This window comes from Otolemur garnettii, unplaced genomic scaffold (genome assembly GCF_000181295.1).
Source record: "Otolemur garnettii isolate 467f Iridium unplaced genomic scaffold, OtoGar3 scaffold00149, whole genome shotgun sequence".
Classification (NCBI taxonomy): domain Eukaryota; kingdom Metazoa; phylum Chordata; class Mammalia; order Primates; family Galagidae; genus Otolemur; species Otolemur garnettii.
The window spans coordinates 1,949,330-1,970,703 of NW_003852544.1; the positions used below are offsets into that span (position 1 = coordinate 1,949,330).

The 21,374-nt window shown below is 37.0% G+C and overlaps 1 protein-coding gene across 5 annotated transcripts in view; it reads left to right on the top strand.

Annotated features, from left to right (window-relative positions):
- Nucleotides 1-21,374, top strand: part of MARK3 (microtubule affinity regulating kinase 3) — an 89,978-nt gene that overhangs the window by 52,079 nt on the left and 16,525 nt on the right. For 4 of the 5 annotated variants that reach the window (XM_003799336.3, XM_003799338.3, XM_003799335.3 and 1 more), the window contains exons 5-13: nt 1,164-1,229; nt 5,509-5,579; nt 8,298-8,354; nt 12,098-12,334; nt 12,492-12,611; nt 12,855-12,954; nt 13,467-13,579; nt 13,999-14,152; nt 18,795-19,012. In XM_003799336.3, the coding sequence (XP_003799384.1) occupies nt 1,164-1,229; nt 5,509-5,579; nt 8,298-8,354; nt 12,098-12,334; nt 12,492-12,611; nt 12,855-12,954; nt 13,467-13,579; nt 13,999-14,152; nt 18,795-19,012 (1,136 nt within the window). Of the gene's footprint in view, nt 1-647; nt 825-1,163; nt 1,230-5,508; nt 5,580-8,297; nt 8,355-12,097; nt 12,335-12,491; nt 12,612-12,854; nt 12,955-13,466; nt 13,580-13,998; nt 14,153-18,794; nt 19,013-21,374 lie in introns of all 5 variants that reach the window. The other variant, XM_023518860.1, reaches the window with a different exon arrangement.

Here is a 21,374-nt window from a genome sequence, read left to right on the forward strand (position 1 = left end):
CACTAAGACCTGTGGAAACTGGCGGCAACCGACTCAAGAAATATAGTTAGAAACAATGGTAAAGAGTGGCACCTGTGGCTCAAAGTAGTAGGGCGCTGGCCCCATATACTGGAGGTTGCAGGTTCAAACCCAGCCCCTGACCAAAAAAAAAAAAAAAAAAAAAAAAAAAAAGAAAGGTTTTTATGCTGTTTACCAGCATATGTTTCTTAATGTTCTTAAATAGTTTTTCTTGGCAGTTTGAACATGAGTTTACCAGACATTTTTTGATGACTTTGTAAAGTATTTATTCTGCTTAAAACTCTATTAAAATATCAGAAAATCACCTGCAATATAAAAGACTAGCATCTTTCCCTCTTCTTATGTAAATTTAATTTTAAAGTAAACATTAACAAAATAAAATAGATATTCTCAGTGGTGACTTCAGAGATTTGCTTCAGTTTCATTTTAAAATGTTCATCCTTCTCATTGATATGTTATGGTTTTATGAATTAGCAGTAAGAAATATTTCTGTCTGGAACAAGGGGCTTATGTAGCAAAATCACATTGACCTACTAAAAATCATTGTCTGATGTCTAAGAGAAGGTTTTTTTAGTTTTTATTTGAATTAATTGCAGTATAATCCTTCTTCTTTCCATCTCTGGCTCTAGAATAGTAACAAAGAAACCTTGTTCTTTGAGAGTTGTGATAAGTTTCCCAAGCAACAAAGGTCTGAAGTGAAATTATATCTTTAAAGACATAATGACAAGTGACGGGATGTGCAGTTGCAGTTGAGTAGATCTGAGCGATTGCTACAGGTTGAGAGACATAAGACCACTTTCTCTAAGGTACAAAGGGTGAGGTGGCGGGAGGACAGCCAACTGGCAAATAAAAAACACTGACAACTATAACAGGAAGCAAGCATAGATAGCTCTTGCTAGACTACTGATCACATGCTGAAGTCACACTGAGCACCCAGAAATTATTTTTATGGAATTTCATGCTTTAATAAAAAAATTTCTATTGTAATTATTTGATAAAATCCCCTAGAAAGCATTTTTAGAGGGCCAGCTATTAAAATCTTTAACAGAGAAAAAGTTGCTTTTGATAGTTATAGTTTATATGTGCATGGTTTGTGCATACATAGATTTGTTTCTTTTTCTTCTATGTCTCCTCCCTTACCCCAGTGAAGTTATTCGAAGTCATTGAAACTGAAAAAACACTCTACCTAATCATGGAATATGCAAGTGGAGGTAAGAATATTTATGTATATTGGGTTTTTTTTCTTCCCTTGTAAAAGAATACACAATCATACTGCCCATGTGAATAATCATTAAGATTTCTTTAACATCCATAGCCATAATATACTAGGATGAGAGTTGGAAAAGTTCTTAGCAATTCTGTGGGTTGCCATTAAGTGTTTCTCTCTTAGCTTTATTAATTGATAACATCCAAGACCTGAACATTTTTTTTTTTGTGGTAATATATGCATCAAATAAAATTTATCATTCTAATAATTCCAGTGTATAGTTTACTGGCTTTAAGTACGTTCACATTGTTTTGTTTCCCTTACCACTGTCCATCTCCAGAGCTATTGCATCTTACAAAAGTGAAACTCTGTTCCATTAAACAGTAACTTTTCCTTACTCCCCCTCCAGTTCCAGGCAACCAACATTCTACCCTCTGCCTCTGTGAATTTGACTGTCATTATAGGTATTTCATATTGGGGTTGCAGTTTGTCCTTTTGTGACTACCTTATTCACTTAGCATAATGTCTTCAAGGTTCATTTATGATGTGGCATGTGTTGGAATTACCTCCCTTTCTAAGGCTGAATAGTCTTGCATTGTATGTTTTGTAGTCTTCCAAAACACACATTTTGTTTATCCCAAGTATTTGATTTTTAAAATGTGTTAATGCATTAGTTTGTTTAAAGTAAATGTGTACTGTGGTTTAGATGCTTTTCTTTATCATATTTTAATATGTCATTAGTGTCTTATCTTTTCAAAGGCCAGAAATCATGGTTATGGTACATATAACTAGACTTTTCCTTAAAGATTAAGGACTCATAATTATTTGCCTAAAAGCTTGTAAAAATGTAGACATTTTCTGAAATGCATGTGTATCGTGTCTTCTATAAAGATTCTCATCTGTGGTTAAGGTTGGGCTGGGCTTATAGTTTTTGGATAGCATGTGAGTTTTATTGTCTGTGGAGGGCAGGTTTCTTGTTTATCTTTTTGTGTTTCCTGCCTCTAACACAGTGCCTGGCATATAGTAGACACTCAACAAGTAAGAATTAGATGTATGAAATTATAAAGTAGTGGGTACGTATTCTGTTGAACTTAACAGTATAGTAGTTATAGCTCATCATTAGCATTTTGATCCATACTATAAAAGCTGGAGATAGAATGTTATAGCCCCATTGTAGTGATTTTAAACTGTTAAATAAGATACTGTAAACCTATTGTGAGAAAGAATGAGTTTTAGTAGGTATACCTCAATACTACTTTTTCATACTCCAGATTGTTTATTAGTTGTGTATTTTATGTTTTAAATGTGTAGTTTGAGAATTTGGTTGGGATTTTCAAACTTCAGGAGTTGTAGGAAGGATTGGAAGTTAATTGCAGGACCGAAATTCTTTATGGAGTTTTAACACTTTCTGCTCGTCTTACAGGCGGACAACATAGGGTAATGTTTATAACCTTCTAATTGTGGGGTCTCTGCAGTATACAAAGTGCTTTCTTTTACTGGATGGCCTTTGACTTTCACAATGACTCTGTAATATAGTTGGGCAGTGAGCAATGGTCTTTTTACCCTTGAGAAAATGGAGGTTGAGAAGCCTCATTGCAGACTCAGTTCCTGGCCTAGACCCCCAGCCTCTGACAACATGTGGCTTGTTTGGTTTGTCAGATAAAAAGCTGTCACAGGTTTCTTTTCCCATCTATTTTAGATACCTGGCTCATAGAGCTTATACACGTAGGGACGAACCAGAAATGACTGAGAAGCATCCAGGTTTAATAGAAGGAGGATGGGCTTTGGAAAAGCCAGACATGGGGTAAAGCCAACCAGTGGCCTGCATTGACCTGACAAATAACATGTCGCACTGAGCTTCACAGTGGACTTCATGATCTGGCCTTCTTCTAAGGCTCAGTGTGTTGTGTAGCATTATATGACAGCATTTAATCAATAATAATAGTTTAGTGGTTTATGGTTTTGTGCTATTTGTTTTAATTGGCTCAGTAAAACGCTGTCAATTTCCAGGACATGTGTTCTATTATAGATGTGCTTGCCTTTGGGAAAAGTTTCATTAAACTGACTATCCATCCCCATTTGGGCTTATGTCTTTTGATTTGATAGAATCTTAGTTAGAATTAGAATCTTGGAAATTATCTAGGGCAACTGCCTAATTTTTACAGATGAAATTGAAGCTTACATTGGTCAATGTCAAGGGTTCCATAGCTGGTTAGTTATATAACCTGAACTAGAACTAAGGGCTCTTTCAACTGTGCTGTCCAGGTCTATCCAGCCACCCCATTCCCTGACCTAGGCAGGAGAACCATTGTTTGTTGTTGTGGGTTTTTTCCTCTCTCTCTCTCTAAGAAATAGCCTTAGCAGCTCTCAGTTCAGCTACTTAATCTGCATGTTAATACATTTTTAATAAGGAATAAGAAAGATCTAGGTTGAATTCCTGGTTTAAATGTTGAACTTCTAATGTATAACCTAGTGATTATGAGTGTGACTTTATGTTTCTAGAAATCTCTTTAAGAGGTTTATATTGCATTTGGACTTAGAAAAACTATTTTAAAATTATATTGACGGATTTGGACTTTATGTTACTATATAACAGCTAGTGAGCTTAATACATTAATTTTTTTGATTGAGTCAAAACTGATATATGTATGATTGCACACATCCTTAGTTGTCTAAACTTATTAACCGCTTGTTTTGACATTGTGTACTTTTTTGCAAATAGGTCATTTGCCTAGAAAATGCTGACATTTTACTGAGCTGACATTAAACAGCATAATCTGTCATAGTTAAATGAATTGGACAGTGTAAATTGATAGTATGTAATGCCTTTTAAAATATAATTATGCAGTCAAATGATAATATGTAAATTATTATTATCCATTATTTAAATATGTTTATTGAGAGTTAGAGTTGTGAGTTTAAAAGTCAGACATTAATATATAATTCAAGTATCAGAATATCTTAGTTGAATGTTGTCACTAAGCTGGTGAAGATAATTCCTCATGTGTATGAAGTAGATGTGTTCTTTCCCTAAAGCACTTTATATCTAATTTTCTAAATTAATATTCTTTTCTGTTGATTTCAGAGGTAAACGTTTATTCTAAACTGACATTAATTCTATAACTAATAATATATTCTTTGAAATGTCACCTCTCTTCCTTAAAGAATATTGTATAAACTGCCACTGAGATGTCCATCCACAGGTTCTTTTGGCTCACCTCTCTGTATCCTGAGCTCCCACTTCTTACCACTACTGTGCTTCCCGCTCTCATCATAGTCACTCTCATTCTTGGCTCCTTTATGGGACTAGTCTCTCAGTTGGGCCCCCTGTCCCTGCCCTTCACCCCAACCTCTTTCCTCTTCTGGTAGCCTGAGATCTTTATGAGAGGTTAATCCTTTCATCTTCTCTGCTTCTTGTCTCACTTAGAGTGAAGCCATAGTTCTTACCAAGGTCTATAGGACTGTTGCCTTTGATCACTCTACACCAACCCCATGGCTTTCTTGCTGTTTGTTACTTGCTATAGAATCTTACCTCAGATAACTACCTTGTCCACTATCTCCAGTGGTCAGCAGAACATAAGCAGGCAAGTGCACACACACACACACAGTTACTCTCTTTCTCCCTCTCCCTTCTCTCCCTCTCTCTCACATCCACTTATTCCACTTTTTCCCCCTTCCTTTTTCTCCACAGCACTTGTTATCCTCTGACATACTATCTGTTGATTTGTTTCCATACTGGAATTTAAATTCCATGAGGAAAGGGACTTTTTTGTGTTCACTGCTACATTTCCCCAGAGCCTAGAATAGTGCCTACCCATTAGTAGGTCCTCAGTACATGTTTGCTGAATGAAAGCATATACTCAGGAAATGCATTTGATATCAGTGAACACATCCTCTTTTTAACACAGATAACTTCATCCGTTTTGACTTTTGATTGCTTAATGTTTATTAAAGCATATTGAAAACATATACCCTTTTAAAATAAAAGTTACATAATTTAAATATACATGCATATTCCATGATTAGGTAGTGTTTTTTTCAGTTTCAATTTCCATCTTGGTTACTAAAATTCAATCTTAAGGCTTTTTCCCAGATTTATTGGTGAACTTAAATGCTTATCATTGAAATTAAGGCCAGTTTAGTTTAAATTCCACATATTTCTGGCTGACTTCATGCCTATATGTAAAAATAAGAGCATTGCTAAAAATGAGGCATTATCAATTTATGGGAAGATTGATACTTGGAGTCGGGTTTCTGCTTACTTTCTTTTCTCTCAATTATAGGTGAAGTGTTTGACTATTTGGTTGCACATGGAAGGATGAAGGAAAAAGAAGCAAGAGCTAAATTTAGACAGGTATGAATTATTACATTTTTATTTTGTTAATTTAATAAAATTACAATGCTTAGATCCTGAAGCAAACAAGTGTTACAAGCATTTATAGATGGAGTGATTAGCCATTCATTTCAACAAAAATGCATTAAGTGCTCTTCATACCTAAGGTGCTTTGCTAGAGGTAACCATGTGTTGTATTCCTAGCTTTTTAATGTCAATGTTAGTCGTAATTTTAACTTTCACTTTTGAAATTAAGCCTTAAAAATCTAGAGCTTTTCAAAAACACTTTTTGGCAAGAATGACACAATACCCAAATTCATTATTAGTTTTGTCTTATGTGAGCCAGGACCAAATACAACTTAATCTGTTAATTAGTGATTTTCCTCTTTGCTTTCTCTTTAAGGAGATGTATTTTAATGAATGACTAAACTAAACTGAACTGAACTGGCCTTAACCATGGCAGGCAGTGGGATGAGTGCTTTACCTACATAATTATAAATCTTGGCAGCAGCCTTGTGAGTTAAGGAGCATTATACACATTTGCTAGCAATATAACAAGGCATGAGAGGATTAAATAACTTGCCCAAAATTCAGTGCCTGTCAAGTAGCAGACCTTCCATAGATTCAGAGACCCAGGTCCTCTTGACTCTAAAACTTAAAAGTTGTAATCATTATGTTGTGCTATTACTTAGACTATGAATCAGCAAACTCTTTATGTAAAAGGGCAGATAGTGAACATTTTAGGCTTTATGGTCCATACAGTCTGTTGAAACTATTTTACTGTCCTCTTGTAGTATAGAAGCAATTGTAGCCAAATTGAATGATAATGACTGATCATGATAGTGAACATTTTAGGCTTTATGGTCCATACAGTCTGTTGAAACTATTTTACTGTCCTCTCGTAGCATAGAAGCAATTGTAGCCAAATTGAATGATAAATGAATGATCATCACTGTATTCCAAGAAAGCTTTATTTACAAAAACAGGGATGGGGTGTGTTATACACCCCTGGGTGAGGGGCCAGAAAGTGTAAATTCTTTATTTGAGGAACCTATTAGTTGGACCAGGAAAGATGGTTTGTGTATGTGTGCTTTTACATTTAATGGCTTGATTTACAGTGCTCAGAATTAATGTAATCCCTTCTTACTGCTGCGGTGTTTGCCTAAGAAAGCTCCTTTAGATCTGCAAGAGTCAAGCATATTGGTGTTTCTACATTTCTCTCTTTCTAATGCCATGTATGTTTTCCTGTTTATGACAAGGAATGTAGGCCCTTCTTTCCATATTCATGAGCAGATGGATTTTCTTCCTTCTTCCTTCTCCATTCCCATCCTGGTTACTACTTATGCCATTTTAGTGTTGAGCTTTTGTTCTTTTCAGAGAAAAAGAATAGATTCTTGGCTCTATTTTCTTTATTTATCTCTTTCTTCATTGGTGCCTCTATTCTTTCATGTATGACTGAAAGTGAATTAGGCTAACATTCAAATTTTAACTGAGCCAACGTCCATGTTCTCAACCTTTGTTTAGAAATCACTGCTGATAGCTTAATAATGTGGCATATATCTATAATCAGTCCTAGCCATTCACGAGAAGATTGCTTGAGCCCAAGAATTTGAAACCAACCTGAGCCAATATAACAAGACCTTGTCTCAAAAATAAAAAATAGGACGGCGCCTATGGCTCAGTGGGTAGGGTGCCAGCCCTGTATACCGAGGGTAACAGGTTCGAACCTGACCCTGGCCAGCTAAAACAGCAGTGGCAACTGCAATAAAAATAACCAGGCATTGAGGCAGGTGCCTGTAGTCCCAGCAACTCAGGAGGCTGAGGCAAGAGAATCACCCTAGCCCAAGAGCTGGAGGTTGCTGTGAGCTGTGACACTATGGCACTCTACCAAGGCGACAAAGTGAGACTCTGTCTCAAAATAAATAAATACATAAATAATAAATAAATAAATATACATGGAAAATACCAAAGACCAGGAGCAAATACAAAACAAGAGATATTATCTTTAGTTGGTGATAATATGGACATATATTTGTTTATACTTTTCTGTATTTCCTAAAGTTTCTGTAATAAGCATATAAAACTTTAATATTAGAAAAGGAGATTTAAAAAAAAAATTTACCGTAAATGTTAAATTTCAGTAGAACAGTTGTTTAGGAGTCCTAACTAACCACAGGAATAATTGCAGGTTGCCTAAAGCACGCTACCTGCCTGCTTTATTAATAGAGGACGTAGTAGTTTTCATAGTTCACATATATTATAACATCGAATCATATTAAGGAAGAGGAAACTGATCCTCAGGTTAAGTCAGTGTATTAATTATCCATAGTTTGGTTTTGAGTAGGTTACACAGTCATGGAAAGGTTGCACCATAGCCATCTGGTCCTTGACCCAGGGTACTCCAGATTCAGCGTATTTGTTGTATCCTGGCATTATACTTAAGAATAAGTGTAATGTCAACACGTAGAGTCCAAGAAGAGACTTGCAGATACAAATGGAGAGCAGGTTGCTTCAGTGAGCTATCCTTACCTACCTCTCCTTGCCCATTTCTTACATTTTAAACTTTTCTGAATTTCTCCAAATTGAAAAGTTTAAAATGTAAGAAAATTGCTTTTAGAAATCCACACATTCAAATGCTTACTGAGTATTTGTGTGTGTGTGAACATTAGTGAATTTATTTTTGTCTTAATTATAAATCTATGACTGTGGTGACTGACCCTTGCATCTCTCCTTATTTAGATTGTGTCTGCAGTCCAGTACTGCCATCAAAAACGGATTGTTCACAGAGACTTGAAGGTACGTAAAAGTATACTAAGTGCATACTCTCTTTTTCTGTGTTAAATTCTCTTATTACACAAATGAGGCATAGGTTAGATTTCATTATTTAATAAGACAAAAATAAATCCTTTAATAATTGAATCCTTTTAATCAAGTGACAGTAGAGCATTAAAAATAAATAAAAGTTAAGTTTATGAGAGGTATTTTACATTTCAGTTAAGGTGGCTGGTGGTTAATCTCTGGAAGACAATTATTATGTAACCAAAAAGATGAGGGTCTCTAAAAGTGGATGGTCACACCTGGACCTTGTTCTCAGTGCTGCCCAGCACTCCTTTTTGTCTTTGCTAAGCAGCATTGTCTTCTATTAAAAGAAGTGCCTATTCGACACCTCTTTCACACCCTGGAATAGGATGAGTTTTCATATTTCACACAGAAAATGGAAACACCAGGCAGAAACTCCCTTAGTTTTTGAGTAGACCTTCAAACCCAGCTGCATCTGCACCTGTCTTTTACCTCTTGTTATAGGAAAGTGGGGCACTTTGGCCTCTGTGTTCTGGATTGTGTCTCCCTCCTTGGGCTAGCTCTTTCTGTTGCCTCTTTTCACTTCATTTTTTCATTCACTCTCTCTGCTGGCTTCTCACCAGCATCATTTATAAAAGCTCAAGTCTATACTTCCCCCTCCCTGTTTTAAAAAATTATATTTATTTATTTTTTAGAGATGAGGACTTATTCTGTCAAGAACAGGCTAGAGTGCAGTAGTGGGATCATAGTTCACTGAAGCTTTGAAATCCTGGGTTCAAGCATTCTTCCTGCTTCAGCCTCCCAAGTAGCTGGGACTAGAGGTGTGCTTTTGTGTCTGGCTAGCTTTTTATTTTTTATAGAGACAGGGGTGGAGGTTCTCACTGTGTTGTCTAGGCTGGTCTCAAATTCTTGGCCTCAAGTGATCTTTCTGCCTCAGTCTTCCATAGTTCTGGGATTATAGGTGTAAGCAACCACACTTAGCCACAATACTTGTCTTTTATTTTACTTAGCATAATGTCTTCAAGGTTCTTATGTTGTAGTATGTGAATGCCTTTTCATCTTTTCTAAGGCTGGATAGTAGTCCACTGTATGTATAATGCCACGTATTATTTATCCAGTCTTCCATCAGTGGGCATTTGGGTTGCTTCCACCTCTTGGCTATTGCGAATAGTGCTACTACAAACATGAGTGTGCAAATGTCTTCAGATCCTGCTTTCACTTTTTTGGATAAATACCATACCCAGAAGTAGAACTGTCATATCATCGTTCATTGTTCTATCTTTTTTTTTTTTTTGGAATCTCCATACTATTTTCTGTAGTGATTATACCATTTTACATTCTCACCAGCAGTGCCCAAGAGTTCTAATTTCAAAGTGGTGTTTTTATCTTGCATTTATTTGGTGATTAATGGCACTGAGTACTTATTCACATACTTCTTCATTTAGATCTCCATTTTTATAAAATGTGTCTGTTCTGGTCTTTTGTCAATTTTTTTAATGGCTTGTCTGAAAGAGTTATTTACCTATTCTAGATATGAGCTGTTTATTGGTTGTATATGTTCCAAATATCATCTCCTACTCTGTGGGTTCCTGACTTGGGATCGCCAGGCTTTCCATTGTTCTTGGGGAGAGGGCACAGAAAGCTGGGTGGTCCAGTGGAATTTCCTATCCTATGATCTCCAGTCTCTTCCCACTAGGAAGGTGGGAGCTGCTGCTGTGGCAGTGGCTGGTGCTGATTCTGCTGCTTTTGTCAGCATTGTGACTGTGGCAAGAGTTGCGGTGGAATTTGGAGGGCCCCACCGCAGGTTCCTTCCAAATACATTCCTTTTCTCTCTTTATAGTCATGCCCATATTTCTATAAACCAGAGTTTCTCAACCTGTGGGTCGCAACCCCTTTATAACAATGAAAATACATTGCGGCATTAGGAAAGTTGAAAACCACCGCTGTAAACATTTTCTGTAGTTTCGTGTCTTAACTTGGTCCTTGGCCCCAGTCTTTTCTTATGTGATTGTTACCAACTTGCTTTTTCATTCACTTGTGTGCCCACCCTTGGTGCATTCATGTTCCTCCATAAGCTGTTGTGGCTACCAGTGTGCTGATCAACTCCAAATTCCTTCCTGCAACCAGAGTGCTCTCCCAGGGTCTAGGGCCCAGCTGACAAAAGAGTGCCTTCACCTGAGCATCCCTCAGGCACTTCAGGTGAGACAAGTTCAAAGCCTAAACTCTTCCTTCCTGAACTTGCACATTCACTTATTTTGGTCACTGATATCCCTCAGGTGTCTCTGCTTTACCAGCCATCCACTTAGTCACCCAATCCTTTTGCTACTGTTCTCTAAATATCTCTTACATCCACTCTTTTCTATCTCTGCTATATACTGTCCTTTGCCAGACAGAATCATCTCATACTTTCTTGCCTATTGTTCTCTACTTCCAATTTTACCTCTTTGTCCAAATTGCACCCAGAATGGACTTTTACAAAAACACAAATAAGATTGTTATTTCTCAGCTTAAATAATTCTTCAGTGGCTTCGTATTGCCATTTGGGTGAAAATCCAGACTTTTTGAATACAATCCTTTGTGATTCAGCCCTGACCATCTGCCCAACCATCTTTATCTGCATCTCTCTCCCATACACTTGAAGTTTTGTTCTCAGACTCTTTATTCTGGCTGATACATCACTCATCAGCACACCCATTATGACTAGCTAGCTGCACATTCTTGTGCTTCCATCTCACTTCCTCTGGTAAGCAGTCCATCCCTTTCAGTACTCGCCTCACAGCCCCTGTACCTACTTGTTATACAACGCTTGGGTCTCAGGGCATCTGGCTTGTCTTTCTGCCTTTCTTCTGAACTATGAGCTCCTTAGGGCAGGAGCCCATGTCTTCTTCGCTGTGTGTCCAGACACAAATATACCATATGGCACCTGTTGTGTAGTAGCCATGTAGTAAATATTGTTGAAATAAATGAAAGTGACTGTGATTTGCTCCTTGAATGTGGTTTGGGATTCTTCCCTTCCCAGTAATAGCCATTTTTAAAAATAGCTATTTAGTAGTTTTTATGAAATGTGGCTATCCACTTAAACCAAGTGCCCATTTTTTTTTAAAGTCCCTTGTTAATCTTAAGTTAAAAACCTGTCAAAGGGCTGAGCATGGTGGGCCATGCTCATAATCCCAACACTTCAGGAGGCCCAGGCAAGAAGATTACTTGAGGCCAGCATCCATGAAGAACATCCTGGACAACATAGCAAAACCTTTCTTTACAAAAAGTAAATATGAAATAAAAAATTAGCTGAGTGTAGTGGCATGCACCTATAATTCCAGCCACTGAATCTAAGGCAGGAGAATCACTTGAGCCCAGGAAGTTGATCCTGTAGTGAGCTGTGATTGTACAATTGTACTCCAGGATGAGTAACAGAGCAGGACTCTATCTTTAAAAAACAAACAAAAAAACCTGCCCAAACTTTTCTTGATCTTGGGGCATTTGATGTTTAAAATGGTATTAGAATTAATGACATTATTAGTCCTTCATATCTGTTATTGATTGTTAATGTTATAAAATTAGGAGTTCTAATTTGCCTCTTGTTTTTTCCTCTAGAAAAAATATGTTCTCATTTTATTAATTAGAAGATACTAACTTTATATCATTACAAAAAAGCTTTTTTTAATGAAATACCTAATCTTGTCATAGTTCTAATTGTATTTTGGTTAAATTTTATTTTTGTCTTGATGTTTTCCCTCTAGGCTGAAAATCTATTGTTAGATGCTGATATGAACATTAAAATAGCAGATTTTGGTTTTAGCAATGAATTTACTGTTGGCAGTAAACTGGACACGTTTTGTGGCAGTCCTCCATACGCAGCCCCTGAGCTCTTCCAGGGCAAGAAGTACGATGGGCCTGAGGTGGATGTGTGGAGTCTTGGGGTCATCCTGTACACACTTGTCAGTGGCTCACTTCCCTTTGATGGGCAAAACCTGAAGGTATAGGAAGCTTGCATCCATATACTATATGTAGCTACAAGGAATTTCTTAAAAGTATATGGGTTTTTTAATATTGTTACTTTATTGGTTTCAGTGGGTTTTTGTTGTTCTTTAACCTACAAGTTGACTTACTAGTTTTCTTTCCCCTTTCCCCAAGGAACTGAGAGAGAGAGTATTAAGAGGGAAATATAGAATCCCTTTCTACATGTCTACAGACTGTGAAAACCTTCTCAAACGTTTCCTGGTGCTAAATCCAATTAAACGAGGCACTCTAGAGGTAATCACATAAGTGGAAATAAGTAATATCTTTGGAGAGTTTTTAGAGTATTTTTAAAACTTACCATGGTTTGTGTGGCATTCTGAATGCTTGCTTAGGACTTTTTAAGTGAGAATTGAGACATTAAGAAATTTTTTAAAGTCACTCTTTGACCTGTAGTCAATGACATGTTGAAAACAAATTTTCCTAAATATTGTGAATATCAGAATTTTTATATTGCTAATGAATAGTTTACCTTTTCAGCAAATCATGAAGGACAGGTGGATAAATGCAGGGCATGAGGAAGATGAACTTAAACCATTTGTTGAACCAGAACTAGACATCTCAGACCAGAAACGAATAGGTAATTACCCTTTGCCTGCGTACTAATGTGTACATGTATTTGTGAAAGAAACGTATTTCTTTTTTGACTCATGTATGTGTCTGAAATTTTAGTAATGGAACGTTAAGCACAAGTTATATATCATGAATGGGTTCTGTATTTTTTAGGAATTTAACTAAGTATGGTTTCCTACAGTAACATCCAGTAATTCAGAAACAAGTGTTCATTTGAAGGTGTGTGACTTCACCTCCTGGGTGTGGACACAGCTACAACAGGGACTTTACCTAACAAATGCAAACATTGTAACCTGATTGTTTGTACTTTCATGTTAATCTAAATTAAAAAAAGAATCTCTTAACTCCTATAAATTATAGTGTTGCACCATGGTTCAATAAAGTTGTCATAGCCAATATTTTCTTTAAAAAAAAAAAGAATATGTGACCATTAAAGTCAAATAAATTATTTTATCCTGTAACGGAATGATTTCTTACCCAAACAAAACACACGAACAGTATTATACCTTTCTTTTTTAGGCATTTTGGTGGGAATGGGGTATTCACAAGAAGAAATTCAAGAATCTCTGAGTAAAATGAAATATGATGAAATCACAGCCACGTATTTATTGTTGGGGAGAAAATCCTCAGAGGTAAGAATAATCAGAAAGGAAGAGCTGAAATACCTTTTATTATGAGTTTATATAAAGTGTTTTCTTGGTTTTAATTTTTTTAGATACATACAACATTTGACATAATTGTTTCTAAATTTACCTACAAATACCAAATCTAACTCCTATAACCATTATACGCTACTACTATTTTAACTTCAAGATAATAACCCTAAGTAAGTAAACAGAACATTTTAAGTTATTTGAAAAAGGCTAGAAAGATCACAGATACATAATCTTTCTTAAGTTTTTCAACAGTCAAAAGATAACTTTTGCTAGAGTTTATGGTTGTCATTTTTAAACATTGTGATTCTTTGTCTCTCTGAATGAACTGTTTAGGGCAAGTCTCTGTGTTATGAGAAGTTGTGCTGTGGCTTATTGTTTTTCTCATTTTCTCTCAGCTGGATGCTAGTGATTCCAGTTCTAGCAGCAATCTTTCACTTGCTAAGGTTAGGCCAAGCAGTGATCTCAACAATAGCACTGGCCAGTCTCCTCATCACAAAGTGCAGAGAAGTGTTTCTTCAAGCCAGAAGCAGAGACGTTACAGTGACCATGGTGAGTCTGAGAATATTACAGTGTGTTCTCTTGGAGTCTTTTTTTTTTTTCCTCCAGTTTTTGGCTGGGGCTGTGTTTGAACCCACCACCTCTGGTATATGAGGCGAGCACTGTGCTGCTTTGAGCCACAGACACTGCCCAGAGTCTCCCTCTTAGCTCAGGAAACATTCTCGTGCTCAGTGCCTGCTGGAGTTGGAGATTGGCCTTATGTGCCTTCTTTGCATTTCTTTCTTAATGTTCCTACAGGCACTGGCGTGATTACTTGGCTTGGATCTTCTTGATCCATTCACTGGGCTTTTGTTGGGTAAGGTTTAGCTGGGTAGAAACTTTACCACTTGCTCCTCAGGAACCCTTGCTTTAGTTTGTAGTTTAGTTTGCTGTCTTCTCTACCTTTGTAATGGATTTATTTTCTAGAGCAGTTTGTATCATACAACTTTCTGAATATGTGAAATATTCTATACTTGTGCTGAAAATGTTCTCTGTCTTACTGTCCATTCAGATAGCTACTAGCCACTTGTGACTATTGAGCTCTTGAACTCAGGAAATGCCTTTTAAACTTTGTTAAAATTTTAACTGTTACAGCTATTTAGTCATATGTGGCTGGTGGCTGCCATGTTAGGCAGGGAAGCCCTGGAGAATATGTCGTATCCTATTTTGCCTTAATTGGTTTAAATGTTTTACTGTCACTTTTTAAAAAAATAAAATCCAGTTCATGATAACTCTTTCTTCCGGACTCTTGGTATTTGATGTGTTTAAGTCACCCTTTCTTTTAAACTTACATAGGACCCAGTCCTTTATGAGGTTTAAGACCCCAGAGGCTGTGCTCACCATGCTTTTATAGTTATTCTGCTTTCAAGGCAGCCTATATGTTAAAGTCCTTAGACTCTCGTGTGTGTGTTTGTTTATTCAACCACACCGTAAACATTACACATGTTTCCCTTAATTTCAGTATTCTAGGATTCAGGAACCGAATCTATGATGGTCTGGTCCTAACTTTAAAAAAACCAAAAACCTCTTAACTCCTATAAATTACACTGTTGTGTCTTGGTTCAATAAATTTGTGGTACCCCTTAGGTGGAACCCCCTTCATCCCTTGTCCTTTCCTTTCTCTTCTCTGGATATTTTGCATCTTTATTCTTTCACCTTGACATTTATTACTTTATTAAAAAGGATGCGTTCTGAAAACTTGGATTTAGTCAAAAGGTCTCACTCAAGGATCCAGAAGGCCAGGCCATGCGTGGCCCAAAGCCACAGGATTCCCACCCCTTGGTTTTCATATTTCTTCCTGCAGCTGCCTGCCTCTCTTTGTGGTTGGATTGAAGCAGCACCGTGTACTAATAGTATAGTGTCAGTGAATTTTCTATACCACCTGCTATTCTAGGGTATAACTGATACCTCTAACCCATTCTGACACCAGGATCTGTGCTCATAGCATTTGGAAATGAAGTGTTGGTCTGGGTCTCTGTCTCCTTTGTGTGTTTGTTGCTAATAAGGAAGGTGTTTCAGGTGCTTATGGATGGCAGTTAGCAATGCCTATATAGTGATATTACCCTAAAACCTGCAGTTTAAAAGGAGTTGTTTCTAAAACTTAAAGAAACCTGATAATGAAATTTTCTCACATGTCTAGGGAATATCTTAATATATTAGTTCTTCCTTACACATAGAATAAATTGTGGTATATGTACACTATGAAATACTATGCAGCCATTAAGAAAGAGGAAGACTTTACCTCTTTCATGTTTACATGGATGGAGCTGGAAAATATTCTTCTTAGCAAAGTATCTCAAGAATGGAAGAAAAAGTATCCAATGTACACAGCCCTACTATGAAACTAATTTATAGCTTTGGTAGGAAAGCTATAACCCTATTTTAACCCAGGAACATGGGGAGAGGGGAGAGTGGGGGGAGGGGGGTGATTGGCAGGATCATGCCTATGGTTCATCCTATAAGGGTACATGTGAATCTCTCTAAATGTAGAATATAAATGTCTTAACACAATAACTAAGAAAAAGACATGAAGGCTATGTTAACCAGTTGGATGAAAGTACTTCAAATTATATAGAGAAACAGTACACTGTACCCCATGATAGTATTAATGTACAGTTATGATTTAATAAAAAAAATATAAAAAAAAAGAAATTCCATCTGGATTATTAATGCCCTTTTCTCCCAGCTTATGAAATTTTAGAGATAAAAAGCTTGAGACATGGTATTATGCATACACTCAGCAAACTCCCATTTTATCAATGATGAAATAGGCCAAGAGAGATCACCAAATCTTCGTGAGGTTGCATAGCAAATGAGGAATACTTAGGGCAGAAACAAGGACTCTGGTCCTGTGGCTTTGTTCTCTAAACCATTTCATTGTTATATCTGTTGTATAATAATCGTCCTTCTTTCTTAGAGCTTCTAATGGAAAAGGAAGTTGGTAGAAGAATATTTCCAGAAATTATTTATAGGGAAAATCACTTATTGACCCAATCCCTGCCTATTTTTTTATTTTTTATGGGGATGGAGATAACAATTAGCAAAGCAAAGATTTGATTTTGCCTCTGGCACTGTTTTTTTTTTTAGCGCTAAAATTAGATAGGTTCTAAATTTGATGCCCAGCAAAGTATATTGACTTGTTACCAGGTGAGGGTAGGCAAGCCTATAGCCAGGCTAACCTACAGCTTGTCTTCCGGCCTCCTCTCTCCTTTCCTCTTTGTCTACCTCTGGGTGCCCACCTCTGCCTATATGTAATTTGTAATTGTGCTTCCTAATTTGGGACCCGTATGTGAACACTTGTGCATGTGTATTTGTATATACTTTTCTGAGAAGGATGATTTTTATCAGATTTTCAAAAGGGGTTCTTTAGCTTGTTTAAAAAATAAAAAGCAGTCATTGGTTTACTAGGGGCAAGTTGGTAGTTCTCAGAAAAAGGAAATTAGTGTGAATCTATTTCTCATATCTTATGTAGGATGAATTCTAGTTGAAGTAAAGGTAGAAATATAACAAAACCCAGAAATATTAAAAGATGTTTCCTGAGCAGGACTCTAAAAGAGTAAAAGAAAACGGCTTGGTACCTTTGGCTCAAGTGGCTAAGGCACCAGCCACATACACCTGAGCTGGTGGGTTCGAATCCAGCCCAGGCCCGCCAAACAACAATGACGGCTGCAACCAAAAAATAGCTGGGCGTTGTGGTGGGCACCTGTAGTTCCATCTACTTGGGAGGAGGAGGCAGGAGAATCGCTTGAGCCTTGGAGTTGGAGGTTGCTGTGAGCTGTGATACTATGGCACTCTACCCAAGGCGAGAGCTTGAAGCTCTGTCTCAAAAAAAAAAAAAAAGAGTAAAAGAAAACATGGAACGATTTACTTTATAACCGGGACTGGTAAAGGTCTTTTGAACTGACCTCAGACACTAACCCCATGAAAGAAAAGCCACGGGTTGCCAGGGCTTAGGGAAGGGAGGAGGTTGGAGTGAGAGGGAGGTGGCAGTAGCTGGGGCTGTGAAAGGGTAGCCCAGGAGTTTTCTGAGATGGAGCTGCACAGTGTCTCAACTGTCGGTAGTCACCTATCAGTCACAAATCTCCACATGTGATAAAAGGGTGTAGGACTAAATACACAGACAAAACTCAGGGCAAGTAAATGGAAAATCTGAATGCATTCAGTGGATTGGATTAGTGTTGGTTACCATTCAGAGTCTCAAATCTTAAAAAATTTTATGTTTTTAAAATGGAATTAGTAAAGGTTTCAAAGCAATTCCAGAATAACCTGAAAGTTCACAATGTCAGTAAAACTCTTCATGATATTAGGAAGAAAGGTAAACATTCAGGGTAATATCACATTTTACTTAATTAACTGTTTTATATGTTAAAACTACCAAAGTGAGAATTTAATTCAGTATTTTTCAAGGTTTTTTTTTTTTTTTAAATCTCATGGCACACTTAAATTATGTTGATGAAACAAAGAGAACAAAAGAAATATACTTACTGTGCTTTAAACTTTTTTTGAAAATAATTTAATTAATAATCTTTAAAATTTTTCAAGGTGCACCTAAGATCCTCTGATGGTATACCACTTTTGAAAAATCACTGGGTTAGTTCTTTCATAAATAAAATTAAGCCCTCTGGATGTTCTTACTCTGTGGCCCAGGCTGGAATATGATGACCCAGTCATACACAGCCTTAATCTCCTAAGCATTGTGTACTTTTAGTTCAGTTCTAAATTGATTTGTCATTTAGATTTTTATCCAAGTAGTAGCTTCTCCTTTCTCCCTTCTAATAGACCTAAAATATAAAGTCCCTTCTGCCTGGGAATAAATAATGAGCATTTGGTGGTGTTCTTTAAAATTATCGTTAGACATCATATTTGCCATGTTCATTTCCAGAATTCTATATAAGTAATACTCCCTTAATTGTTTCTAAAGGACTACTCTAAATAGTTTTTTTAAGAATCTTTAAGAAAAGTAGAGAGTTAGGAACTAATAAGTGAAATTTCAAAATTGAATTCACTGTGTAAACAAGTGAGGGCAACATCTTAGAGGATTTTACTATTTTAAATGCTTTTAGACAAATAGCAATCTTAGACTATTTAATATTTTTTGTTTATTTTCAGAGAATAAAATGTGAAATTTTATTTTATCTTTTATTCTTTATTTTAGCTGGACCAGCTGTTCCTACAGTTGTGGCATATCCAAAAAGGAGTCAGACCAGCGCTGCAGATAGTGACCTCAAAGAAGATGGAATTCCCTCCCGGAAATCAAGTGGCATTGCTGTTGGAGGAAAGGGAATTGCTCCGGCCAGTCCCATGCTTGGGAATGCAAGTAATCCCAATAAGGCAGATATTCCTGAACGAAAGAAAAGTTCCACTGTCCCTAGTGTAAGTGTTGTTGAACTCTAAAGTGGATCTAGGATAATAGAGTTGAAACTAGCTAGACACAGCTATTCTGAGTGTGTCCATTTTACCTTATTTTTTCCTCTGCCTGGAGTACCCGGCTTACTGTATCACCATGCCCAATCCTCCTGCTGCATTGTAGGTATTTCGTATTGTCACCCTCTGCCTTAGTCCCATTCCTGCTGCTGTAAAAAAATACCTGAGAATATGTGATTTATAAAGAACAAAAATTTACTTCAGAGGCTGTGTGTGGTGACTCATGCTATAATCTTAGCACTCTGGGTGGCTAAGGCCAGGAGTTCAAGACCACCCTGAACAAGAGCAAGACCCTATCTCTACAAAAAATAGAAAAATTAGCTGAGTATAATCATGTACACTTACAGTCCCAGCTACTCAGGAGGCTGAGTCAGGAGAATTGCTTGAGCCCAGGAGTTCAAGGTTGCAGTGAGCTGTGATTAGGCCACTGTGCTCTAGCCTGGGCAGTAGAGTGAGTCTCTGTCTAAAAAAAAAAAATTTTTTTTTTTAAATCTCAGTTCTGGAGGTTGGAAAAGTCTAAAATCAAGGCACTGGTGGGCTTGGTATCTGGTAAGGGTCCTATTCACTGCTTCTTACCTTATTATTGCATCTGTTTAGAACACTCTGTTCTCACATGGCAGAAGAGATGGGAAGAACAAACTCACCCCTTCAAACCCTTTTATTAGACACTAATTCATTCATAAGGGCAAAGCCATCATGTCCTGATCACCTCCTAAAAGCTCCACTTCTTAATGTTAGTACATTGGAGATAAAATTTCAGCATGGATTTTGGAGGAGACACATTTAAACTGTAGCACATACTCCATGTAAACTAGATGAGCAACGAGGTCCTTTATGTCAGGTGCCATTTCTAGTTTTTGCACAGATATGTGCTGAACTTTAGGTTATGTCAGGCACTGAGAGATGGAAAGACCTCAGTCTAACAAAGGAAGAAGTAGAAACAATGACAGCAGACTCTGAGGCTTGACTGTCTTTGCCCCAGGGATATTGTTTGCATGGAGTCTTCAGAGAGCTATGATGGCCATATGACTGCATTGTCACCATGTGCCAGGGATTATGCTGAGTCCTTTTCCATGGATTAGCTAAATTTTAAGGTGATGGAAATGAAGAAAAGTTAGTTACCATTGCACCTGGCCTTAGCAGAGTGGTTTCGAGGTTCTTCCAAGTTTTAGCATATGTCAGTATTTTGTTCCTTTTTAGGATTGGATAATATTCCGTTGTATCTGTATGCCACAATTTGTTTATCTGTTCACCTGTTGATGGGCTTTTACATTATTCACTTGTTAGTTAATATACATAATGCCACTGTGAACATGTATATGCAAATTTGTGTGTGAACATATGCTTTTACTTCTCTTGCATAAATACCTAGGAATGAAACTGCTATGTCATATAGTAAATGCATGTTTAATATTTTGAGGAACCACCTAACTATTTTCCATAGCACTTGTACATTTTACATTCCTTCTAGCTCTATATCAGAATCTATTTTTCTACATCCTTGGTTATGCTTTAAAAAAACAGCTGTCCTAGTGAATATAATGACCAGTAATATTGAGCATCTGTTCATGTGCTTATTGGCCACTTGTATAACTTCTTTCAAAATTTCTGAAACAGGATCGGCGCCTATAGCTCAGAGGCTGGGATGCTGGCCACATACAACATACAACCCTGCCTGGAACCTGCCAAACAACAACGATAATTACAACCAAAAAATAGCCAGGCATTGTGGCAGGCGCCTGTAGTCCCAGCTACTTGGGAGGCTGAGACAAGAGAATCGCTTGAGCCCAAGAGTTTGAGGTTGCTATGAGCTGTGATGTCACGGCACTCTACCAACGGTGACATACTAAGACTCTGTCTCAAAAAAAAATTCTTTTTTCTGCAACAACATAGTTCTGAAGGAGACACAAAGTTAATCACAGGTGTCCTAGCTCATCAGTGTACTGTTTTATCATGTCATTAACAAAGATTACTATGCAGCCCTTATTTACATTATAATTAGTTACAAGACACTCAAGTTGTCCATTTTTAAAATTGAGCTGTTATTTTGTGGTTGAGTTATAAGAATTCTTTATGTAGCCTGAATATTAGACCCTAATCAGATATGTGGTTTGCAAATATTTTCTCTAATTTTGTATATTTTCTTTTTACTTTCTTGATAATGTCCTTTGATGTGTAAGTTTCTCATATTGATGAAGTCCACTTTCTTTTTTCTTTTTTTTTTGAGACATGGTCTTGCTATGCAGTCCTCAGTAGAGTACTGTGGCATCACAGCATATAGCAACTTAAAACTGGGCTTAAGCAATTCTCT